This window comes from Jaculus jaculus, chromosome 8 (assembly GCF_020740685.1).
Source record: "Jaculus jaculus isolate mJacJac1 chromosome 8, mJacJac1.mat.Y.cur, whole genome shotgun sequence".
NCBI classification, from domain to species: Eukaryota; Metazoa; Chordata; class Mammalia; order Rodentia; family Dipodidae; genus Jaculus; species Jaculus jaculus.
In genome coordinates this window covers 6,024,389-6,050,393 of record NC_059109.1, presented here as the reverse complement: position 1 = coordinate 6,050,393, position 26,005 = coordinate 6,024,389, and the positions used below count along the sequence as shown (strand labels likewise).

The following is a 26,005-nucleotide window of genomic DNA, read 5'->3' as shown; positions in this document are numbered from 1 at the left end:
TTCCAGGTCAGCCTGGGCTAGAGTGAGACTCTACCTCAAAAAAACAAAATTATACACACACACACACACACACACACACACACGTATATAATTTTTATTTATTTGAGAGAGAAAGAGGCAGAGACAGAGAGAATGAGCACACCAGGGCATCTAGCCACTGCAGATGAACTCCAGATGCATGTGCCACCTTGTGCATGTGGCTTACGTGGGTCCTGGGGCATCCAACCTGGGTCCTTTGGCTTTGCAGGCAAGTGTCTTAACAACTAAGCCATCTCCCCAGCCCAACGACTGTGATTCTTGGCTGACTTGAAACAAGACTCACATTTTGAAAAAGCGACCAGACTCTTAGTTTTCTAAATTCTGTGTTTTTATGTAATTGCATGTGAGATAATTGTGTTGGTCTTTTATCATGAAAAAATTACACAGGCTTGTCGCAGAGAGTCAAACAGCACAAAGGGGGAAAATTGCGCAAATTAATCACCCTTCAGTTTCCTCGGTTCCACTCTCTAGACAGAATCGCTATTATGATGGTGCTTCGTTCCAAATTGGTGTTTTGCATGTTCGGGATTTAAAATAAAAATAAAGCGATGTCCTGGTCAAGAGTGCTTTGGGGGAGCTGATTAGTTAAAGTAGCCACACCCAGGTCTCTTCTTTGCAAAATGGGGATGTTAAATATCTTCCCCAGAGATGGGAGATAGGTTAAGATGTTTTCATCTGAGCACAGTGCAATCGCTAACACCTGGACTGAGTACCAACCTCACTTTTCTACAGTGAGCTTTTAAAAGCTTTAAAAATGTATCCAACGTACTGGGGAAGTGGCTCACTCGGTGAAGTGCTTGTTGTGCAAGCTGGAGGGCCAGGGTTTGAATTCCCAGCGCCCATGGGGCACGGGGACCGCCTGTAAGCCGAGACACGCAGGAGGCAGAGAGAGGGCAAGCTGCCTTGCTAGACTGGGCAGAATCAGTGAGCTCTGGGTTTGACAGACCCTGCCTCCACAAATAAAAGAGAAGAATCACTGAGGAAGATGCCAACCTCTGGCTTTCACGTGTGCACCCACACGCACACATATCATGCACCTAGGTGTGCAAAAAGGGAAGGAAAATGAGGCAGTGGAATCATATCTAATATTTTATTTACTTGAGAGAGAGAGAAAAGGAAGAGAGAAAGAGCATAGGCACACCAGGGCCTCCAGCCGTCGCAAATGAACTCCAGAAACATGTGCCATCTTGCGCATCTGGCTTACATGGGTCCTGGGGAATTGAACCTGGGTTCTTAGGCTTTGCAGGCAAGTGCCTTAACTACTGAGCCATCTCTTCAGCCCACGGCAGGATCATTTCTAAGTCGAGGAGTGTGTCTAACCTCTGGAGGGCCAGTATAAGGAGAAAAGCCGGGGCGGGCTGGGGTGGGACACGGACGCCGGGCTCTGGGCCGGCGCCAGCTTCACTCCCTGCCCACCCCCTTGTAGTCATGAAGAATGCCACATTCCAGATCACCCCAGATGTGATCAAAGAGAGCGAGAACATCCAGCTGGGCCAGGACCTGAAGCTGTCGTGCCACGTGGATGCAGTGCCCCAGGAGAAGGTGACCTACCAGTGGTTCAAGAACGGCAAGCCGGCCCGGATGTCCAAGCGGCTGCTGGTCACCCGCAATGACCCTGAGTTGCCAGCAGTCACCAGCAGCCTGGAGCTCATCGACTTGCACTTCAGTGACTATGGCACATACCTGTGCATGGCTTCCTTCCCGGGGTCACCTGTGCCTGACCTCAGCGTGGAGGTCAACATCTCCTCTGAGACAGGTGGGGACATCTGGAGGGACGGCGGGTCACTGTGGGGGAGGCAGGCAGTGGTGTGGGGGGGGGAAGACCAGAGTGAGGAGGAGGGTCTTGTGTCCCATGCTTCACATTGGCCATTTGGATGGAAAGAGAGTGGGTTTGTAGACTGGAGAAATTGGCTAGGGGAGTGGTAACACAGTCCTGTACGCCGGGTGGCGTCAACAGCAGGCATTCATTTCCTCGCGGCCGTGGAGGTTGGCTGTCTGTGGTCATGGTGCTGGAAGGCCTCGTGGGTCTCTCCTTGGCCGGTGGACGGTGTCGTGCGCTGTGTCTTCACTATGCATGTCTGTACCTAGTCTGCCCTACTGTTAAGGACACCAGTCAGACTAGCTTAGAAAGGAGCATCTTGGTGACTTCATCCTCTGTTGCTCCTTGATAAGCCCTGTCTCCAAATACAGTCGCATTCTGAGGAACTGGTGTTAGGACTCCAAACATAGGATTTCTTTCTTAAGATTTTATTTTATTTACTTATTTATTTGAGACAGAGAATGAGAATGGGCACACCAGGGCCTCTAGCCACTGAAAATAAACTCCAGATGCAGGTACCCCCTTGTGCTTACATGGGACCTGGAGAATCGAACCTGGGTCCTTAGGCTTCGCAGGCATGCGCCTAAACCACACTAAGCCATCTCTCCAGCCCTGGAGTTTCAAAAAATATTTATTTATTTGCATGCAGACACACACACAAAGATACAGACAGACAGAGAATGGGCGTACCAGGGCCTCCAGCTGCTGCAAATGAACTCCAAATACATGTGCCATTTTATGCGTCTGGCTTTACATGGGTACTGGGGAATTGAACCTGGGTCCTTTGGCTTTGCTGGCAAGCTCCTTAACCGCTAAGCTGTCACTCCAGTCCCCGACATAGGATTTTGTGTGTGGTGCGTGTCCATGTGCATATGATTGTGTACAGGTGTGTGGGCACACATGTGAGCATACATCTGGAGGCCAGAAGTCGATGGGAGATGTCTTCCTCAGTCACCTTAACTACTGAGTCTCTCACTGAACCTGAGTCCTTAGGCTTTGCAGACAAATACCTTAACCACTAAGTCATCTCTCCAGCCCCAACATAGGCATTTTGAGGAAACACAGTTCAGCTTATGGCAGGCCCTGGTAAGCCTATGGTGGGGTGGTGGTGGGGGGTCTGGAGAGTTTGGGGATGCTTCAAGAGCCAGGGCTGTCTCTGCATTTGGCTGGTAGGTCTGATGCCTAGGGCATGGAAGCCATTTAAAGGAGGGGAAGGGAATGAATGAACTGGCTCTAAAATACAAAGAGGAAAAACACACACAAAAAAAACTACAAAAGGCCAAAAGTGTGGAAACATTGACAGGATATAAATCATGTGAACTGGCTAATTGGACCGTTGCCTTCCTCGTGGAGTTATTCAAATAATTACTTTTATATTTAATCATATTTAATGTTCAACATTTAGCATTTAATGATACAATGCATGGATGCACTTTAATTTGCTCAATGTGGCTGGAACCCAGGGACACCTTCCAGAGACCCTCAATTTGGGCACTGTGTTGAGGTGACTCAGGCTCGGCTGTGAAGAACGAACTCTCTTGAACGGTGGCCGAGCCCTGGCCCAGCCTGGGAAAAGGTTCTGGGTTCTCTCCCCAGCACCGCAAATGAGCTTGGTCTGTGTTCCTTCCTCATGTCGAAGCCTGGTGGTGGGCAGGCTGGTTTCAGACAGCAGCTTTGCTCCACCAAGCCCTCAGGACCCCGGGCTCCATCTCCTGACCATGCTATCTCCTCCATGATGGTGGTTGTGTTTGCGTTGTGGCTTATAGGAAGGAGGAGAGAGAGAGAGACCTTTTTAAACCTCACACCCCATTGGTCAGTATTATATAGTCTTTATTGCCCAGCCAAAACTGTTCTGTTACTCTGGAAGAAAGGCTAGCATATGTGTGTGGTGGTGGCGGTGGTGAGGAGGAGGTATTAACACTCTGTGATAACATTTAAGACAAGAAAAATGAAAGGCTCAGGGGTAGGAGAAGGGACTGAGAAAGGAGGGGTTAAAAGATGGGATTCATGCCGGGCGTGGTGGCGCACGCCTTTAATCCCAGCACTCAGGAGGTACAGGTGGAGGATGGCCATGAGTTCGAGGCCACCCTGAGACTCCATACTGAATTCCAGGGTCAGCCTGGGCTAGAGCACGACCCTACCCAGATTCACCAGGTGTGGTGGCTCATGTCTATAATCCCAGTGTCTAGGAAGCTGAGACAAGGAGCTCAAGGCCAGCCTCAGCTACAGAGCAAGTTTGAAGTCAGCCTGTGGACACGAGTCTGTCTCAAAAACAAAAACCAGGGGCTAGGGAGATGGGTTAGCGGTTAAAGCACTTGCCTGCAAAGCCAAAGGACTCAGGTTCAATTTCCCAGGACCCACGTAAGCCAGATGCACAGGGGGGGCCATGTATCTAGAGTTTGTTTGCAGAGGCTGAAGGCCCTGGCGTGCCCATTCTCTCCTCTCTCTCTCTCTCTCTTCCTGCCTATTTCTATATATCTCTCTGTCTCAAATAAATAAAATTGTTTAAAAAATAAAAAACAGGGCTGGGGCAATAGCTCACTTGGTTAAAGCTTGCCTCTTTTTTTATAAAGTGTTTTTTAAAAAATATTTTTTATGTATTTCTTTAAGAGAGAGAATGGGCACACCACAGCATTCAGCCACTGCAAGCAACACCAGTCACATACGCCACCATATGCATCTGGCTTATGTGGGACCTGGAGAATTGAACCTGGGTCCTTAGGCTTCACAGGCACGCACCTTAACCACTAAGCCATCCCTCCAGCCCCAAGGGCTTGCCTCCTAAGCACGAGGATCTGGGTTCGATCCCCCTCAGCACTTGTAAGCATGCCAGGCATGGTGACAAAGACTTGGAATCGTAGAGCCAGAGAGGGGCAAGCAGGCAAAAAAACAACCCTGGTGCTTGCTAGCCAGGAGTCAGTCTATCTTAATTGGCGAATTCTAAGCCAATCTCAAAAAGAAAGTAAGTGATCTTCCTGAAGGTGACATCCCAAGTTGTCCTCTGGCTTCCACACATATGTGTATGAAACACACACACACACACACACACACACACACACACACACATATTTAAAAAATTGTGGGGTCCCCTGTTTCAGTAGTGTTTGGGAAGCCGAATGGTTGATTCAGGGCTAGATTGGAGGGAAGTTATGTTCTGGACCTTCTGAGGGGCGGTGGGGAGAGCCTGTGGTTGGGGTTCTAACTCGCCTCTAACCCTTCCTCACCTGGGTCCCGTCCCTCAGTGCCCCCCAGCATCAGCGTCCCCAAGGGCCGGGCGGTGGTGACCGTGCGCGAAGGCTCTCCCGTGGAGCTCCAGTGCGAGGTGCGGGGCAAGCCGCGGCCACCCGTGCTCTGGTCCCGCGTGGACAAGGAGGCAGCCCTGTTGCCCTCGGGACTGGCTTTGGAGGAGACGCAAGACGGGAAACTGAGGCTGGAGCGCGTGAGCCGGGACATGAGCGGCACCTACCGCTGCCAGACAGCTCGCTACAACGGCTTCAACGTGCGCCCTCGAGAGGCCCAAGTGCAGCTGATGGTCCTCTGTGAGTCCCCCGCCTCCCTCAAAGCTCTGACCACTGTGTGTCTTCATTTCCACACATAACTTGATCCTGAGATGGAGATAAGATTTGGAAGAAAAGTAATCTTCAACGCGGGGGGGGGTGTATTATTTTATTTTTATTTTTTCTTCCTGTTTCAATTGCACTTTTTTCTTTATTTTTTTCTTTTCAAAAAATTTTTTAAATTTTTTTGTTTAGTTTTATTTATTTATTTGAAAGCGAGAGCAAGAGAGAGAGAGAGAGAAAGAGAATGGGCTCACCAGGGCTTCCAGCCACTGCAAACGAATGCCAGATGCGTGCGCCTCCTGGTGCATCTGGCTAACGTGGGTCCTGGAGAATCTAGCCTCGAACTAGGGTCCTTAGGCTTCACAGGCAAGCACTTAACCGCTAAGCCATCTCTCCAGCCCAAAAAATATTTTATTAACAACTTCCATGATTATAAAAAATATCCCATGGTAATGCCCTCCCTCCCCCCAGTATTTTTATTTTAAAATATTGTATTTATTTGCAAGAGAGAGAGAGAGAGAGAGAGAGAGAGAGAGAGAGAGATGGACACACCCAGGGCCTCTATCTATCTGCAAATGAATTCCAGATGCATGTGCCAGCTGGTGCATCTGGCTTTATGTGGGTGCCTCGAGCTTTGTTGCAATCAAGCTCCTTTAACCCCGGAGCCATCTCTCCAGCCTCGTTTCTTTGTTGTGAAGTAGGGTCTCTCTCTAGCTCAGGCTGAGCTGGAAGACTGGTCTCGAACTCACAGCAATCCTCCTACCTCCGTGCTGGGATTAAAGGCGTGCGCCACCACACCGGGCTCCAAGGGGTTTTTATAAAAGGGTCAAGTTAGCTGGGTGGTGGCGCACGCCTTTAATCCCAGCACTCGGGAGGCAGAGGTAGAAGGATCGCCGTGAGTTCAAGGTCACCCTGAGACTACATAGTGAATTCCAGGTCAGCCTGGGCTAAAGTGAGACCCTACCTCGAAAAACGAAAAAAAAAAAAAAAAAAAAAAAGGTCAAGTTAAATTGCCCCAATTTTCACAGCTGGCTGGAGATTCCCTGATGGGCAAACGGACCCATTTAAGGCATCAGCCCTCGGAGGCCCAGCCTGGGGCGGGGTGTCACAGGGTTGGCGGGGGACACGAGTGTCCCACGCCGCGCTGACCGCGGTCCCTGCCTCGCCCCCCTCCCCAGTCCCCCCGGAGGTGGAGCCCGCTTCCCAGGACGTGCGGCAGGCGCTGGGCCGGCCCGTGCTCCTGCGCTGCTCGCTGCAGCGGGGCAGCCCCCAGCGCATCGCCTCGGCCGTGTGGCGCTTCCAAGGACAGCTGCTGCCCCCGCCGCCCGACGCCCCCGACCACGCCGAGGCCCCCGACCACGCCGAGCTGCGCCTGGACGCGCTGAGCCGCGACAGCAGCGGCAGCTACGAGTGCAGCGTCTCCAACGACGTGGGCTCCGCCACCTGCCTCTTCCAGGTCTCCGGTGAGCGTCACGCCGGCCCGAGCCCGACCACGCCCACCTGAGATTGGGGGTGGGGTGGGCACACACCAGGCTCCACCTCCTCTTGGCAAGGCGGGTGGGGGGAGGGAGCTCATCCCTGTGGAACCTGCCCATGCCAGGTGTAGACATCACCCCCCCCCCATGGCATCCAGATCCGATCTTTGACCTCTTGCAGGCCTGCCCTCCCCCAGGCCTCGCTCTCCATCACTTTAGGCCTCCTCCTTAAACCCCCGTCGGGTGACACCTTGACAGTTCTTGGCCTTTTACAGCCACGCCCCTTCCCAATTCAGACTCCATCTCCCCCCCCCACACACACCCCCAGGCATCCTCATCGTTTCTAGAACCCGCCTACATAAAACCTAATAGGCTCCACCCCTACAGTCTCTTCCAATCCCAGCTCTGTCCTTTCCAGCCCTCCAGCCTCATTCACTCTCAAACCTGGGCTGTGGGGGGGGGGAGGTGCTGGTGGGGGACCGTGGATGCATCACCCGTGGGGTTGCTTACAGGGGAGCAGGCACCTCACAACATGTTCTCTGGAATACCAGGGCGAGGCTCAGCCGCCAGCATACATTCCCTGAGCTGTCACCCTAGAGGTTCAGGCCCCCTGGGTGTCCAGTAATTCCTCTCAGCCTATCCCTACCGGGTGGACTGACGGGGCTGAGGGCGGGCTGCAGACTTAGAGGTTCCCAGGCAGGGCCAAGACATCACACACTGGATATCTGGGTTCCTGTTCCTTTCCCCTCCACTTGTGGGGAGCCACCTTCCTGACAGATCTAGAGGAGAGCTACAGGCTGCCTGTCCCTCCATCCTTTTGCACCTCCAGCTTTCTTTTTTAATTTTAATTTTAATTTATTTATTTGGAAGACAGAGAGAAGGAGAGGGAAAGGGATAGAGAGAGAGAATGGGCACGCCAGGGCCTGCAGCCACTGCAAATGAACTCCAGATGCATGTGCCACCTTGTGCATCTGGCTTACATGGGTCCTGGGGAATCAAACCTAGGTCCTTTAGCTTAGTAGGCAAATGCCTTAACTACTAAGCCATCCCTCCAGCCCCAGCTTTCTTTTTTAGCATATTTTTTTTATTTGTTATCGAGAGAGAGATACAGAGAGAGCGAGAGAATGGGCACGCCAGGGCCTCCAGCCACTGTAAATGAACTCCAGATGCATGCGCCACCATATGCATCTGGCTTACATGGGTCCTGGGGAATTGAACCCGGGTCCTTGGGCTTTGCAGGCAAGCTCCTTAACCGCTCACCTATCTCTCCAGCCCGCCTGCAGCTTTCTAGTCACTGGGTGCCCTCTGCAACTCTTGCCCCACCTACCCCCTCCCCGCCCACCACAGTCAGCAGCAGGGGACTAGAGCCGCAGGTCACAGGCCACCTCCGGCCCCTCCCCACTCAGCCCTGCCAGCCAGAGGCCCCTGTGACATTTCCCACCTACTTCCCTTCTCCCCTGTTCTCCCTCACTCTCCCTGTCTCCTCACCTTTTTGCCTTCCGCCTTTGCCTGTCTTCTCTTCCTTTCTTCTCAATATGCCTGACCCTTCCTTGTGTCTTTCCCAATCTTTCTCCACGTGTCCCCCAACACCCCTTCCCCATCTCTGCCTCTTCCCTCTGACTGCGCTCCTATGCTCACCAACTCCTCCTCCTGGACTTGACTATCTTCCTGTCTCCATGTTTCCTTCCTACCGCCGCCTGCCTTCTCTCTCCCACCATCTTCTCTCCTCACACTCCCTGTTTCTCTTTGTCACCCCTGCACTCTCTGGGTGCCTCTTCTCTGTCTCCCTTTGCCATGCTTCCTCTCTCTCTCTCTCTCTCTCTCTCTCTCTCTCTGTCTCTGTCTCTGTCTCTCCCACCCCCACCCTTCACGGCCCCCATGCCCCCTCCCCGCCCTCTCAGCCAAAGCCTACAGCCCGGAGTTTTACTTCGACACCCCCAACCCCACCCGCAGCCACAAACTGTCCAAGAACTACTCCTTCGTGCTGCAGTGGACGCAGAGGGAGCCGGACGCCGTGGACCCGGTTCTCAACTACAGACTCAGCGTGCGCCAAGTGAGTCAGAGGCCCCGGGCAGTGGGGAGTGGAGTGACAGGGTCCTGGAAACACAGGGACAAGCGCGGGGGGGGGGGGGGGGTGGGCGACAGGGACTCAAGACATGTAGCTCCTGTCTATACAGATTTGACAAGGAAGTGTGTCTGGATGTGTCAGTACCAGCACCTAGACACTGGTGTCCCCTCCAGGCCACCTCTGCAATCAGATGAGAATTAGGCACAAGATAGCGGGGTTCAGGGTGCAGCCAGCACTACCTACAGAACTAGCATCTGTCAACAGTGGGCAGGGGCCTCTGGGACACAAAGCCAGAGTTCATGGGCTGCTCTCTGGAACCCCTGGTTTAATTCTGTGTGGTTCTGCTTCGCTCCAGGGGAAGAAGCTGGGAGGCCAAGAAGCGCTCTGTGGTACAGTGCCTAGTCATGGAGACAGCTTCTTTTTAAGTTATTTTATTTATCTATTTGAGAGAGCAGCAGCAGAGAGAGAGAAAGAAAGAGAATGGGTGCATCAGGGCCTCTAGCCTCTGCAAAAGGACTCCAGATGTATATGCGCCACCTTGTGTATTTGGCTTATGTGGTTACTAGGAAATCAAACTTGGGTCCTTAGGCTTCATAGGTAAGTGCCTTAACCGCTAAGCCATCTCTCAAGCCCAGAGACGGCTTCTTAAGAGCTTGTGCAAGCTTACAGCTATTTGACCCTCACTTGCTTATCTCTGAAATGGGGGGATTTTAATATTGTATCTCAGAGGATTATTATTTTGATTATTAGATGAGTTAATAATGGCTAGTACAGTGCCCCCCCACACTAATTTCTTGTATGTGTTGCTATGACTGGAAGTCTGGAGAGAACCTTGGGAGGGGGCCCTGTTCCATCTCCCCAGTGGGGAAACTGAGGACCTGGTGTCCAGGGCTCTGCTCTGTCAGCTCACCACCCCTCCCCCAGTCACACCAGGCTATGGAGGGCATGGCCTGCTGGGCATCTGGGAACTCTCTATCTACAGTTGAACCAGCACAATGCCATGGTCAAGGCCATACCCGTTCGGCGTGTGGAGAAGGGTCAGCTGCTGGAGTACATCCTGACTGACCTGCGTGTGCCCCACAGCTATGAGGTCCGCCTCACACCCTACACCACCTTCGGGGCTGGAGACATGGCTTCCCGAATCATCCACTACACAGAGCGTAGGTGATGGTGGTGGTGGCGATGGGCAGGAGGGGTGGGCTCATCCTGTGCCCAAGGACCCCCTCTACCTTTCCTGCGACAGCTCTTGAACTTGAAACACCCCACTGTGCAGTGTGATTTTTTTGTTGTTGTTTTTGTTGTTTTCTGAGGTAGGGTCTCACTCTAGCTCAGGCTGACCTGGAATTCACTAGGTAGTCTCAGGGTGGCCTCAAATTTGTGGCAATCCTCCTACCTCTGCCTCCAGAGTGCTGGGATTGAAGGTGCGTGCCACCACGTCCTGCCCACTGTGCATGGTGCATCCTTACTCCTCAGTGCCAGCCAGGCACAGTAGATCCCAGTCCTGCCTCCTAGGACGCTGGCCCCGGATCCCAAACCTGGGGGCCCTTTGCCTTGTCCCACACCTCAGTTCTGACTTGTTTTCCCTGCTTCCTTCCTTAGCCATCAACTCTCCAAACCTGTCAGGTGAGACACCTCTCCACGACTTCCCCTTCCCAGGGAAGTTCCCATGGGAGGAAGGGACCTGGAGAGCTGTAAGCAACAGGGGAAAAGGACTTCGGTCTGTTTCCGTGGAGAAGAGCCAGCCGCAGGAGGGCCGACTGAAGACTTTTACATCCCATATTTACTTCAGGGCCTTAAAGGCTTCGTGGCGGTGGTGGGATGGGGGATGGGTCACAACATCCAAAAGAAAAGGAGAGGCTAGGCTACTCCACACAGGCTGTTTCCCAGGTTGGGGAATCCCTTACTCGGTGACCATGGCCCACTCCTCCACAAGGAGTCTCTGTAAAGAATTTCAAGGGATACCGGAAGGAAGAAGCCTACAGTTATTTTATTTAATTTTCATTTTCTCCAGTTCCTAGCAGAAGCATCTTTTACAAAAAAATTTTTGTTGTTTATTTTTATTTATATGAGAGCAACAGACAGAGACAGAAAGAGACAGAGAGAACGAGAATGGGCACACCAGGGCTTACAGCCACTGCAAACAAACTCCAGACGCATGCGCCCCCTAATGTGGGTCCTGGGGATTCGAGTCTTGAACCAGGGACCTTAGGCTTCACAGGCCAGCGCTTAACCACTAAGCCATCTCTCCAGCCCTAAACATCTCTTTAGAGATGAACATAGGCCACAAATCGCAGTAGAAACATCCGTCCCTGCTACTCCACCTTCAGTAAAAGTCCTGTTTTCACAACGCCTCACCACGATGGCAGATCCCTCTAAATGTCACTTACATTCATTAGTACTTCAAAATGACACTAGTCATTAGACCTAATGCTTGATCTTGTGATTGGATTATATAATGAGGAAACCCGGTTATTATGTAACAGATTACAAAATGTTTTGACAACTGTATTTCAATATAATTGATTTCCTTGGAAATCCCATGCATTTCATCTTAGTTGTCTAAAATGATGGTTACTAGATGGGATTCTTAAGCTTCACTAGGTGTCAAAAGGGTCTGTGATACAGAGGAATCTTGTTCTGGGAATGATTTTGTCTGGGCCCCATTGCCAGGTTTCTCTGGCCCTGGGACCTTAGGCCCATTGCTTAAGTGCCTGGGAGCTGCTGGCTCCGAGCTGGTGGGAGGGCGAGGTTAAGCCTAAACAGGCCTCTCCTCAACCTCACCACCCTCCACGCAGATAACACTTGCCACTTCGAGGATGACAAGATCTGTGGTTACACCCAGGACCTGACAGACAACTTTGACTGGACGCGGCAGAATGCTCTCACCCAGAACCCCAAGCGTTCCCCCAACACTGGTCCCCCCACTGACATCAGTGGCACCCCTGAAGGTGAGACATATTAGGAATGGAGGAAAGCTGCAGGGAGGGTTCCAGGTTCATGGAGCCCCAATGTGAGAATGGAGGAAGGCAATCCTGTCTTTAAGGAGCCCCAGTCTGAGGAGACACGGCCTGTCCTCAGGGAGCCCCGGTCTGAGGAGACGCGGCCTGTCCTCAGGGAGCCCCAGTCTGAGGAGACGCGGCCTGTCCTCAGGGAGCCCCGGTCTGAGGGAGACACGGCCTGTCCTCAGGGAGCCCCAGTCTGAGGAGACGCGGCCTGTCCTCAGGGAGCCCCAGTCTGAGGGAGACACGGCCTGTCCTCAGGGAGCCCCGGTCTGAGGAGACGCGGCCTGTCCTCAGGGAGCCCCAGTCTGAGGGAGACACGGCCTGTCCTCAGGGAGCCCCGGTCTGAGGAGACGCGGCCTGTCCTCAGGGAGCCCCAGTCTGAGGGAGACACGGCCTGTCCTCAGGGAGCCCCGGTCTGAGGAGACGCGGCCTGTCCTCAGGGAGCCCCAGTCTGAGGGAGACATGGCCTGTCCTCAGGGAGCCCCAGTCTGAGGAGACGCGGCCTGTCCTCAGGGAGCCCCAGTCTGAGGGAGACACGGCCTGTCCTCAGGGAGCCCCGGTCTGAGGAGACGCGGCCTGTCCTCAGGGAGCCCCAGTCTGAGGGAGACATGGCCTGTCCTCAGGGAGCCCCAGTCTGAGGAGACGCGGCCTGTCCTCAGGGAGCCCCAGTCTGAGGGAGACACGGCCTGTCCTCAGGGAGCCCCAGTCTGAGGGAGACACGGCCTGTCCTCAGGGAGCCCCGGTCTGAGGAGACGCGGCCTGTCCTCAGGGAGCCCCAGTCTGAGGGAGACATGGCCTGTCCTCAGGGAGCCCCAGTCTGAGGAGACACGGCCTGTCCTCAGGGAGCCCCAGTCTGAGGAGACGCGGCCTGTCCTCAGGGAGCCCCGGTCTGAGGGAGACATGGCCTGTCCTCAGGGAGCCCCAGTCTGAGGAGACGCGGCCTGTCCTCAGGGAGCCCCAGTCTGAGGAGACACGGCCTGTCCTCAGGGAGCCCCGGTCTGAGGGAGACACGGCCTGTCCTCAGGGAGCCCCAGTCTGAGGGAGACACGGCCTGTCCTCAGGGAGCCCCGGTCTGAGGAGACGCGGCCTGTCCTCAGGGAGCCCCAGTCTGAGGGAGACATGGCCTGTCCTCAGGGAGCCCCAGTCTGAGGAGACACGGCCTGTCCTCAGGGAGCCCCAGTCTGAGGAGACGCGGCCTGTCCTCAGGGAGCCCCGGTCTGAGGGAGACATGGCCTGTCCTCAGGGAGCCCCAGTCTGAGGAGACGCGGCCTGTCCTCAGGGAGCCCCGGTCTGAGGGAGACAGAACTCTGTCGTGATTGAAGATCAGGAAGGAGAGAGATTGGCAGGAACATTAAGCACTCCTGGTTTCTGACCAGTCTTTCCTAGCTGCGTGGGGAGTCTCAGGGAAGACGGGTGACTTTCCTAGCTGCGTGGGGAGTCTCAGGGAAGACGGGTGAGGCAGCCTGAGTTAGGTGAGCTGCTGGCTCGACAAAGAGGGAGTCAGCTGGACGGAGGCTGAGTGGATAAGGAGAGGCTCTCGACACATGTCCTTCCTGCAGGCTACTACATGTTCATCGAGACCTCCAGGCCCCGGGAGCTGGGGGACCGCGCAAGGCTGGTGAGTCCCCTGTACAACGCCAGCGCCAAGTTCTACTGTGTCTCTTTCTTCTACCACATGTACGGGAAGCACATTGGTGAGTCTGTGACAGTAGTGTCTGTATGAGCTCGGGGATTTGGGAGGGACGGAGGGGCCGCAGAAGGCTAGGGACAGCCCAAGGAGGTCAGAACCTTCCAACTCGGCTCACCCAGGTCATTGGAGGGGGTGTTGTCTGAAGATTGGCAAGGGAAGAAGTTGAGAGCCAGCTTTCTGAGGTTTTGAGATGGTGAACGCTTCCTGAGTCTGCCAGTAAAAGAGCTATGGCAGAATGAGCTGGAAGCCATGCCGTGAATGAAGAGAACAGTTCAGCAGTCTTGGTTGTGTATAGAGTGTCTGCCAGGTACCAGGAGATGGCCACACAGCTGAGAGAGATCACAACTGAGAGAGATCACAGCTGAGAGAGATCACAACTGAGAGAGATTGAGCATTTGCCATGCGGGCCACACAGAGCAGCACCTGAGTTCTCTTGAGTCCTGAACACAGCATTGGAAGGGTACTTTTCTACAAGCAGTGAGAAGGACTGCTGCTTTCTTTCTTAAAAAATATATTTTTATTATTTGACAGAGAGAGAGAGAGAATGGGCACGTTGGGGCCTCTGGCCACTGCAAACGAACTCCAGACGCATGCGCCCCCTTGTGCATCTGGCTAATGTGGGTCCTGGGGAATCGAACCTGGATCCTTTGGCTTTGCAGGCAAACACCTTAAGCGTTAAGCCATCCCTGCAGCCCATAAATGCTGCTTTCTTAGTAGAGAAGTGCGCGTCAGAGAAGCCCTTGGGGAGATAGGACACTGGCAGGAGTGCCAATTTCATCCTTGAGCTTGTCCCACCAGCCATCTCTTCCATAGCTCCTACCTTGTGCCAGGCACCAGGAGCTCTGGCACACGAGCTGGACAGGTCCCTACAGCCGAGTGGAAGAGACAGACATTGCAGCTCGTGGTGTTAGGTAGGAGCTAGTGACCACTGTGGCCATAAAACAGGGGCCACGACACATCCGTGGGCTGGTAGTGGGAGAGTGCTGAGGACATGACATTTAGTAAATGGCATCTGGAAAAACAACCAAAAAAATTAAAAAGGGCCCGAGAGATAGCTTAGTGGTTAAGCGCTTGCCTGTGAAGCCTAAGGACCCCGGTTCGAGGCTCGATTCCCCAGGACCCACGTTAGCCAGATGCACAAGGGGGCGCATGTGTCTGGAGTTCGTTTGCAGTGGCTGGAGGCCTTGGCATGCCCATTTTCTCTCTCTCTCTCTCTCTCTCTCCCTCTTTCTCTCTCTGTCTGTTGCTCTCAAATAAATAAAAATTTGGTGGGCTGGAGAGATTGCTCAGTGGTTAAAGGTGATTGCTTGCAAAGCCTGACAGCCTAAGTTCAATTTCCCAGGACCCATGTAAATCCAGATGCAGAAGGTGGCACATGCATCTGGAGTTTGTCCCTGGTACACCTCTCACTGTTTGTCTCCCTCTCCCTCTTTCTCTCTCTCTTTCCTTCTCTCTCTCTCCTGCTCTGTCTCTGTTTTCCTCTATGTTTGCAAATAACTAAATACAATATATACTTTTTAATGGCATTTGTTGGGCCGGGGTTGGTCTAGTGGGTCAAGTGCTTGCTGTGAAATCTTGAGGACCTGAGTTCGGATCCCCAGCACCCATGTAAAAGACAGGGAGACAGAGGCAAGAGGAATCCTAGCACTTGCTGGTTAGAGAGCCTAGGTGGATGGGTAACCTCTAGGATCAATGAGAGAGCTTATCTCCGTGTACAAGGAGGAGAGTAATTGAAGAAGACACCTGATGTTGGCCTCACACCCACGCACATATGTGTGCATGTGCACCACACACGCACATGCATGTGACCATACAGATTACTCATGCTCATCCCACTCACAGACACGCAAAAGGGTTGTTTGTTTGTTTACTTGTGGGAAAGCTGACAAAAGGATGTATCATGAAAGCCTTCCTCTCGTCACGGTCTTGCCGCCCAGAACCTGTCGCCAGTGACACCAGTAGACTCAGTGTGGGTGCAGACTTGCAGGGACAGCGTCCTCTACAAGTCAGACGCGTACACCCCCCACGTTCTACCCTCTGTTTTGTACTTGCCTTCCCCTGGGAGCCATCCATCATCTTGACAACGCTTCCTTGTCAGTACAGAGAAGCTACCCCGTGTCCTCGGTGTCCCCACGCAGCCGCATAGTCCTCAGGCTCACCCTGGTAGAGTGGGACACAGGGATCAAGCTGAATGGATGAACCAGGCTGGGGTGGGATGGGAGGCTCTGCATCCACAGGACCCCCAGCCGTCTGTCCAGACCAGTTCTCGGTGGCTGGGTCTGCACTGTATGAGGGGGTTCCGCCTGGACAGGTACCCACAACTGCCCTGCTCTTGAACTTGGCCATCCGTTCTGGATTCCCCAGCCTTAGCACCAAACCGCCTTGACCCCAGGAAAACGGGGATGATGGGTCACTGTCAGCTTGGAGGGGGTGGGACACGAGGGGGCCAGCTGCCAAGAGGGGCACGTTGGATACAGGGTCCGTCCGGGAAGAGTCTGGGAGATCAGACCTTCAGAGCGGGGAGACGGGAAGTCCAAGGGGACGGTAGGTGTGACGGACAGCCCTTATTTTGTGTTCCCCAGGGGTAGAACAAACAGTTGGCAGTGAAAGCATGTGGGTTTGAGGCTGCCTAAGTGAGACCCTGATACATCGGATCTGCTCATTAGGAAGATGTTCACAGGAAGTCGTCTGTCTCTGGACAGAAGAATCCAGCAGGGTTGTTGGGCAGGGGAGGGCAGCTGCTTCCCAAATCATGTTCCTCGGATGCTTGGGATCTTCTGAATTTCCTGTCATCATCTTCTCCAGGCCTTCCCCCCATGCCTGGCCCAGCCCTGTCTCCTCTCCTAGCTCGTTTGCTGGCACATGGTGCTGGCACACTGGTCTCCTTGCTTTTATTTAAATACTCTAGGCACATTCCTGACTCTGGGGGCTTTGCTCACGATGGTCCCCTGTACTGGGGACCATGTTTTCATCATTGTTTTGTTTGAAGGTAGCGTCTCACTCTAGCCCAGGCTGACCTGGAACTCACTCTGAAGTTCAGGCTTCTGCCTCAGCCTTCCTAGTGTTGGAGTTAAAGAAATGCATGAGGGCTGGAGGGATGGCTTAGCAGTTAAAGTGCTTGCCTGCAAAGCCAAAGGACCCAGGTTCGATTCCCCAGGACCCACATAAGCCAGATGCACAAGGTGACATGTGCATCTGGAGTTTGTTTGCAGTGGCTGGAAGCCCTGGCACACCCGTTCTCTCTCTCTCTCTCTCTCTCTCTCTCTCTCTCTCTCTCTCTCTCTGTATCTCTGTCTCTTTCCCTCTCTTAAATAAATAAATTAAAATTAAAAAAAGAAATGCATGAGCCACCACTTTCATCTTTTTTTTTGAGACAAAGTTTTATATAACCCAATCTGGCCTCAAAATTCATTATGTAGCTAAGGTTAGGCTTGAACTCCTGATCCTCTGTCTCCACCTTCCCCTCGTGTGGACTTACAGGCATGTGACTCAATGCCCAGTTTAGGCAGCACTGGGAATTGAACCCAGGGCTTGATATATGCTATGCAAGCTCTCTGCCAACTAAGCTATATACCCAGATCTTGGGATATGGGTCCCCCTTTTACTGAAACCTCGGGGAAACCCTGGGTCACCCCATCTAAAATAGCTCTCCATTCTTTCCTTGTACTCTTTACTTACTTGCTTGCTTCCTTCCTTCCTTCCTTCTCTTTTTATTCTTTCTTTATAATTTTTTTTATACAGAAAGATTTTTTTTAATTTTTATTTATTTTTTTATTTGAGAGCAACAGACACAGAAAGACAGATAGAGAGAGAGAGAGAGAGAGAATGGGCGCCAGGGCTTCCAGCCTCTGCAAATGAACTCCAGATGCGTGCGCCCCCTTGTGCATCTGGCTAACATGGGACCTGGGAAACCGAGCCTTGAACCGGGGTCCTTAGGCTTCACAGGCAAGCGCTTAACCGCTAAGCCATCTCTCCAGCCCTCTTTATAATTTTTTGAGACAGGGTCTCATGTCTTAGGCTGGCCTCAAACTCACTATGTAGTTAGATTGACCCTGAACTCCCAACTTCCTGCCTCCACCTCCCAATGGCTGGGATTATAAGCGTGCCTCACCGTGCCTAGCCCTATGTTTTTTCTTCGTAATGTTAACCAGCCATGGAACATGCGCTGCAGTAGGGCAGGACTCTGGTTTGTTCCAGTGTCTAGACGGAGCCTGGCTTGTGTGTAGTGATGCTCAGATGGTCCTGTGAACTAATGAATGAGTGAATGAATGATAGGGGTGTTGGGCCTTGAACCTTGAGGCAACTTCCAACCACAACAGCATATGGGAGTCCTCAATGATGAGTTCCCCACTCAGCATTTGGTTAGTGAGAACGGATTAGGTGGGGACACACCCAGATCTCCAAGGGAAGCTGGGGATCCCGTTGGTTGAAACACCACAGGGCAGAGAGGGGTCGAAACACAAGCTGAGGTCTAAGGACTCAGAATTCCCAGGAAGGAGAGCAGGCTCCCAGCTCAAGCCTGGGACAACCTCCTGGAGGAGGTGACTCCGTGAGACCGAGGAGTTTAGTCTGGGTTAGGAGTGCCTTGCAGGGAGGACGTCTCCGGCCGAGGAAACCAGCCTGCGGCTGGAGAGTCAGAGGGTATTCCGGAGTCATCTCACTGTCTTTGTTCCATTTGGCTTTGGAGTGATGGGGAGGGTGCAGCAGCGTAGTGAACTGGGCCACCCAAGGGAGACTGAGGGTTTGGGGCTCTGGCTGACACCTGTGAAGCGCTTGGGCGGGGGGTGGGGGGAGTCCCTCAGAACAACTCGATATTTTGTCAGAACAATGAAAAAGCGTGTCTCTCCCATCCAAGGGAGTGGGGCAGGGCGGTGGAGGAGGAAGAAAACGTGAAGGAACACTGGACTCCGGGGGGATAGAGCCAGGGGCAGACCTCGGAAAGAGCGGTCCTTTGGGGGCCCATAAGGAAAGACACAGGGCTTGGGTCAAGACAGGGTGGCCACTGCCCTGTCCTATTGGTGCTGTTGGCAGCCCTCTTAAGGGGCCATCCCCTGCTGGGGAGGCCCCCCCACATCTTAAGCCTTTGGTGGATGCCCCCCAGGCCTGGCTCTGCAGCTGGGGGGGAGGGACCCTCGGCATCTTCCCCGCCCACCCTGCCTGGCAGCTCTGGGTACCAGCTGTCCCCAGACTTTGTGTCTCATCGTCAGCGTCCTTGGTCCCAGCCAACTCTTTTCATCCCAGGCAGGTAACATTTGGTGGCTCTTCCTCACGGTGGGGGTCTGTCTATCTGGAGTCACAGATGGTGTGGTTTTGTCTATGGGCAGCGCCACGGAAATGCCAGCCACCAGGCACCTCGGAAGATGGATTTCCCCTTCCCTCAGAGCCAGGCCTCTCGTGCCATGGAGTGGGGAGGAGGGTGCTGGAGGGGCTGCAAGAGACAGAGAGGGGGTGCTGGCATTGCCTGGGTCACCAAGCCCAGACCTCCCTTTCTCTTCTAGCGGCCCCTCAGCACACTCCTAGAATCCCAGGTCCCCCAGGCTGTGGCAGATGGACTGTGGCGCCACCAGCCTCGTGCTTCCCAAGTCTCTCTGGTTGTTTTCACCATAGCAGTGTGTAGCCGGATTAGTGTCTTTCTTCCTTTAAATCAACTCACTCTGGGTTTTGATGTTGTGGCTTTTTTTTTTAAAGCTTTATTCTAAGTATCAGATTAGAGAACGCCTGGGATGGGGAAAGCTAGCTTTATCCACCAAATAAAACACACACACACACACACACACACACACACACACACACACACACACACAGGGCTGGGGATATGGCTTAGCAGCAACGTGCTTGAACAGCACACAGAGTCCAGGGTTCCATTCCTGGCACTCCATGCCCCGTGTGGTGGTGTGCGCCTGTATGTAGCCTCTGGAGATGCAGCTGGGGGTAGAGGGGGATCAGAAATTCAGGGTCATTCTCACCTACATAGGGAATGTGAGGCTAGCCCGGACTACACAAGACCCTATCTCAAAAATAAAACAAAAGCTGGGTGTGGTGACACACACCTTTAATCCCAATACTGAGGTAGGAGAGTCACCGTGTATTTGAGGCCAGTCTGGGCTACAGAGATGGGTTCTAGGTGAGCCTGGGCTAGAATGAGACCCTGCCTCAAAAAAGGGGGGGGGCTGAAGAGATGGCTCATCAGTTAAGGTGCTTGCATGCAAAGCCTAAGGACCAGAGTTCGACTCCCCAGGACCCATGTAACGCCAGATGTACAAGATGGTTCATGCATCTGGAGTGTATTTGCAGTGGCTAGAGGCCCTGATATACCCATTCTCTCTCTTTCTATCTGTCTCTTCCTTTCTTCCTCTATGTCTCAAGTAAATAAAACATTTTAAAATTAAAAATTAAAAAACCAGACAAGTAACGAAAGTGTCGAAGTCCCTTCCTTCCAGTGCTTCCAGAAACCAAGGACCATGAGCTAGGCCTCCCGCTGTTTGGGGATCCTGCTCTGAGCTCAGATGAGGGTCTCTCTGCCCTGCTCCCACTCCCCAACCTGGACAGGGACTGTGACGTGCGTTTGTATGAATCTAAGTCGTTGGTTCCTAGGCAAGGAAAGAAATGAAGAGCTACCACAAGCTGCCCAGACCAACAGAAATCCTGTCGCCATTCTGGTCTGGGGACAGGAACTGTCGGGCGGGGAGGGAGAAGCAGGCTTGGGGAAGAAGGCAAGTCGAAGATGGCCTCGCCTCACTTCGGTCTCCCCTCTTCTCCCCGCCACAGGCTCCCTCAACCTCCTGGTGCGGTCACGGAACAAGGGAGCCGTGGACACACACGCCTGGTCCCTCAGCGGCAACAAGGGGAACGTGTGGCAGCAGGCCCACGTGCCCATCAACCCCAGCGGGCCCTTCCAGGTGAGCCCCTGCGCGGGGGCCTGCTCCCCAGGAGTGGGCAGCTGGCATGGCAGAAAGCTCTTAGGAGGGCTTCCTGCTGGTTCCTGGCAGCTGAACCCAAGCAGAGGCTAGGGGGGCTTCCAAGTAGCCTGAGGGAAAAGAGGTGTGTTGGGGGAACCTCTGGAGCCCAGCCCAACCTCACTAACTCCCCCCAACTCTCTGACTCCACCACAGATTTTTTTTTTTTGTCTTTATTTTTCTTTTTATTGAGGTAGGGTCTCATTTTAGCTCAGGCTCACCTGGAATTCACTATGGAGTCTCAGGGTGGCCTCGAACTCACGGCGATCCTCCTACCTCTGCCTCCCGAGTGCTGGGATTAAAGGCATGCGCCATCGTGCCTGGCCCGGATTATTATTTTATTTATATTTATATATATATTTTTTAAATTTTTTTTGGTTTGTTTTTATTTACATACTTGAGAGTGACAGAGAGAGAAAGAGGCAGAGAGAGAGTGAGAGAGAATGGGCACGCCAGGGCCTCCAGCCACTGCAGACGAATTCCAGATGTGTGCGCCCCCTTGTGCATCTGGCTAACGTGGGACCTGGGGAACGGAGCCTCGAACCGGGGTCCTTAGGCTTCACAGGCAAGCGCTTAACCGCTAAGCCATCTCTCCAGCCCTTATATTTATATTTATAGAGTGTAAGAGAGAGAGAATTAGCGTCCCAGGGCCTCCAGCCACGGCAGCTACACTGCAGGTGCCACATTGTGTGCACGTGTGACCTTGTGTGCTTGCATCACCCTGCGTCTGGCTCAGGTGGGATCTGGAGACTGGAACATGAGTCCTTGGGCTTCACAGGCGGGCTCCTTAACTGCTAAGCCGTCTCTCTAGTCCCCCCCCCCTTGTTTTGTTCACCCCAGATCATTTTTGAGGGGGTTCGAGGCTCAGGCTACCTGGGGGATATCGCCATAGATGACGTCACACTGAAGAAAGGAGAGTGTCCCCGGAAGCAGATGGATCCCAATAAAGGTTGGAGATGACGGGAAGGGAGTGGGCGAGCTGGGAGGCTGGGAGGGAAGGCGCCTCTCTGAGTATGGGGAGGGCGCCTGTGTCTGACCGGGGCTCAGAAGGGTGGGGACTGCTAAGTCTGACTGCGAATATGTGCCTGCGCCCCACGCTGACTCAGGCTGTGGGGTGTGTAGAGGACCACAGGAGGTTCTAAGCCTTCTCCAGGACTTACTGGGGTGCTTGCAGCATGGCCCTGTGACCTCAGGAGTTTCCGATACCAAGGGCCCCAGCCGACTGAGCAATTACCAAATACCAGGCCCAGTACAGAGACCTGCACGGGGGGCCGGGGGGGGGTGGGGGATGGAGGGGGAAGATGGCTCAGTGGGTAAGGCGTTTGCCTCCACCCAAATGTGAAGACCCGAGTTCAACCCCCAGCACCCGCATTAATGCTGGCTGTGGTGGCATGTACCCGTAATCCCAGCACCAGGGAGGCACACTAAAGCAGACCCCTGGCACTTGCTGGCTAGCCAGTCTAGCCCAGTGGGTGAGTCTGGGGCCAGTGAGATCATCTTAAAAGAAGTGGGTGACATTTCTGATGGGAACCAACGCTTGTCCTCTGCCCTCCACCCTCACCTGCACACACGAGCACGCAGAGGAGAAGAATCGGCATGACTTGTTCCACTCAATCTTCCTGGTAGCTCTTAGCGGTGTCCTGAATCATGTTAGACCCTTTTTGCACATTAAGAAAACTGAGGCCCATTATGGTCAAGTCTTGGTGAGTGTGACCCACAGCAGGCTGAGTTGACCCTTAGATCATGTCACCTCACGTGTGTGTGTGTGTGTGTGTGTGTGTGTGTGTGTGTGTGCATTGAGTGCTTTGAGTTCCCTGTCATGAGACACCCCACCTGCCTGACCCCCCCTGCTCCTGTCAGAGCTGATTGAAGCCCCCATCTGTCTCCTCTCTCTCTGTGTCTCTCTCCCCTTATCGCAGTGGTGGTGATGCCAGGCAGCGGAGCCCCCTGCCCATCCAGTCCGCAGCTCTGGGGACCCATGACTATCTTCCTCTTGGCGTGGCAGAGATGATGAGCACTGCGTGGCCCCCCCACCCCGCCCCCGGCACACCAAAGTGTCCACATAGTACCAAAGACTGACCTCCCCGCCAGCCGGGGTGCCCAGGGGCAGGGCCGACCGTCCAGGAGGAAGTCCTCCGTGGCTTTGAGGATGGGCAGAGGACAAAGCCAGAGGCCGCGGCTTGGAGGCCCTGGAGGTGGTTGTTTGACACGCGCACATGCGTGCGCGTGCGCGCACACACACACACACACACACACACACACACACACTCACTCACACACACACACACACAGATATTAAAGCACAAGTTTCTATCTGACCTGCCGGCACCTTCTTTACTGCAGAGACGGGACTTGCCTGAATGGCGTCCGCCAGCCCCCAGGGACTGCGGTGTGACATGGGCCTTGTCCCGGCTGCACTGTGGTGCATTTCTGACCTTGCCCTGCCCCCTAACTGAAGGCTGAACTCCAGCCCACTGGCTTGCCAGCAAGGAGCCAGACATGGGCAGACACGTCAGACTCTGGGGCGCCCAGTGTGGAGGACATGGGGATCGGAAGAGGTCCAGGTGCGCCTTTGGCAGCTCTGTGATTGTCCCTTGTCCGTACGTGACAAAGAAGGGGCATCTACTGCACATAGCTGTCCCTGGAATGAGGGCTGGACGGGGGAGGCCCTAGTCACCCCAGATCTAGATCTAGGCCATCATATTCCCCTCCCCACTGTGCCTGCTTGGAAGGGACCTCGTACAGGTCCCCCAGCCCTGCCCCAGCCCCACCAGCAGCTGGACTCTTAAGAGGGCACATGCTATCCTAATCTCAGCCGCCACCCCCCCCACCGCCAAGCTGGGACTCAGAGCAGCTGGGGAAGTGGCGGCCAGGTCCTGCTTCTGCGATTCAGTGTCCCCACATAGGACACGGAGCTTGAGACTGGAGCAGAGCCTCTGATTTCTTATGTATTCGGTTGGAGAGGGAGCCCTGGAAGGAGGGGGGAGGGGCTGTGGAAGGAACAGCACTGTCTCGCTGGCCCTTTGGAGACCTGGGGTGATAGATGGAGACAGGAACCATTCCCCTTGTTCCCTAGGAGCTGAGAAGGGCTCTTCTGTCCTTGGAACTTGAGATGGATGGGCTGGGATCTAGAATTTTCCTCCTCACCACCCTCCCCAGTCTCCTACCGAGCATCCGCAGGAGAGAGAGTCTTGACGGATGCATGCATGTGGTGTGTCTGCCTGCAAGTATGTCTGCGTGTGTCCATCTGTGTCTACATACCGTCACGGGCACGTCTCTGGGTGGGAATGTGTGCAAATACAGGTGTGTGTGTGTGTGTGTGTGTGTGTGTGTGCGCGAAATGCTTATATCTGTCTGTGAAGCTCTGTGTACCCCAACTCTGAGTGACTCTCAGCATGTCCATCTTCACAGTAACATGTATGTTTATGGGGTCCTGGCCATGTAGACCCCCCCCTCTGTAGTCTCTGGCTTCCTGCCATAGCCTAAACTTCCACCTTTCACCCTCCCAGTGGACGACCCTGCAGAAGGAAGCCCCCTGACCCACAGCTGTCACAGGGGCTAGTCCCAGAGGGTTTGGTGGGCACAGCCGTCGAGAGAAGAGGTTGGAACTGGGGCTGCAGTGCCAGGAGGCAGATGGAGCACCGAGGTCCACGCTACCCAGCTCCCAGTTCTGCCAGGCCTGCGTTATCATCCCCGTCGGCAGCTGCTGGGTAGCCAGGCCAGGCAGGGCCAGGCCAGGCCAGGCACGCTGCTACCCAAACGAAGACGTTGCCTGCCTTTCTGGCCCGTTGGAGGCCTCCACGTGAAGTGAGCTGCCCTGCTTCCCAGCACACGATCCCGCGGCATCTGCTGGATATTGTACCTTAACTGTCCCATCTGTGCAGAATCTGCTGCCCAAACTAGACTGTGAGCTCCTCCTCCAAGCCCCGCCCACACCTCCCCTCCCCCGCCTGCACTCTGGCCCCCCGCTGTTACACAAGCCAGGTTAGTATGGAAGTCCTTCTGCAAGCTTTGCTCGCTGGTATGTTTTCCATAAGCCAGTGGTCCCAGCAGTGGCTGTATTGTGGACCCACCCAGCAGGCCTTTTTTCAAAACACACCACCTGAGCCGGGCGTGGTGGCGCACGCCTTTAATCCCAGCACTTGGGAGGCAGTGGTAGGAGGATCGCCATGAGTTCGAGGCCACCCTGAGACTACATAGTGAATTCCAGGTCAGCCTGGGCCAGAGTGAGACCCTACCTCAAATAAATAAATAAATAACAAACAAACAACAAAAAAAAAACAGCACCGATGCTTGGGTCCCAGTCCAGAGTTGTAGATTTGGTGGGACTGTGGTATAGCCTGGCACTAGAAATATTTTGAAACCCCTCAAAAAAAGGATGGGTGCTAGACTGCCAGAGAAGCAGCCCTGCTGCTGCTTCTTTGGGGTTCCCATCCCACCCTAGGGCTTCTTGCCCCAAGTTTGTTCCCCACCCTGGCTGCTCCACTGTGGGGACTTGTCTCCTTGGTTCATCATCCTTTGTATATCAGAGTGGGTATTCGCCCCACATTCCAGAACTTTCTTCACAGTGAGGACAGCCCTATCTGGAGGGCGCTAGGGCCATGCGGGGGGGGGGGGTCACGGTGTGCTTGGGGCGGCGGGAGGGCCTAGGCACGTGCAGGCCCGTGTTTGTGTGCACGGTGGGGGAGTTTGCAGAGCGTGAGTGTTTTGCGGTTGGGGTCCCCAGTGATTCCTGTGCCCGTGAGCCAGCGTCTGTGGATTTGTCCTTGTGGGTCAGCGGAGGGGCGGGCGGCCCGTGAACACCACAAGCCGGGGGAGAGCAGACTGGCTGGACCCAGCGCAGCTCCCCCGCGGCAGCCTCACCCTCTGGCTCAGGATGACTGAGGCTTATTGTGGCCTTAAAATAAAGGGTCAGGGGTCATCTGTGGCCCCTTTACCCCTTTCTAATGCAGGTTGGTGTCTGGGGAGGGGGGCAGAAAGGGAGTCCTGGGGCAGGTACTGAATTAGCCTCCTGGGCCTGAAGACTCTTCCTCCTCCTCCTCCTCACATGCTCCTCCAACCTTTGAGCCTTTCCCCATTCACTCTCCTTGCCCTGTGTCCTGGGCATCCCTGCCCAGGCTGGCGGAGCTAGGCCACAGATGCAGACAGGTCCCTCGTGGTGCAGAAGCTGAACCGAAGAGGGAGGCAGGACCGGTTCAAGGTCGCAAAGTCACTTTGGATAGAGCCAGCAGCCTTGGCAGCTAGGCATTATAGCCCTAGGGGTGTCACATCACTGGCCACGGCTAATGGGACTTTGTGCCTGAATAGCTGTGGGGAGCTGGGTGGGACTGTCCTGTGTCCACTCTAGATGCCCCTGGGCCTGTTCTGTTACACGCGTGACGGATGCCACTGGGCTC

At 54.2% G+C, this 26,005-nt stretch overlaps 1 protein-coding gene across 1 annotated transcript in view; it reads left to right on the top strand.

Annotated features, from left to right (window-relative positions):
• The window catches only part of Mdga1 (MAM domain containing glycosylphosphatidylinositol anchor 1), a 63,816-nt gene extending 40,912 nt beyond the window's left edge, over positions 1-22,904 (top strand). The window contains exons 7-17 of the mRNA XM_004649531.2: positions 1,466-1,795; positions 5,101-5,397; positions 6,597-6,881; positions 8,795-8,946; positions 9,944-10,121; positions 10,561-10,584; positions 11,757-11,909; positions 13,523-13,657; positions 20,422-20,552; positions 21,450-21,558; positions 22,529-22,904. Coding sequence (XP_004649588.2) covers positions 1,466-1,795; positions 5,101-5,397; positions 6,597-6,881; positions 8,795-8,946; positions 9,944-10,121; positions 10,561-10,584; positions 11,757-11,909; positions 13,523-13,657; positions 20,422-20,552; positions 21,450-21,558; positions 22,529-22,620 — 1,886 coding nt within the window. The 3' untranslated portion in view covers positions 22,621-22,904. The remainder of the gene's footprint in view (positions 1-1,465; positions 1,796-5,100; positions 5,398-6,596; positions 6,882-8,794; positions 8,947-9,943; positions 10,122-10,560; positions 10,585-11,756; positions 11,910-13,522; positions 13,658-20,421; positions 20,553-21,449; positions 21,559-22,528) is intronic.
• The last annotated feature ends 3,101 nt before the right edge of the window (positions 22,905-26,005 follow it).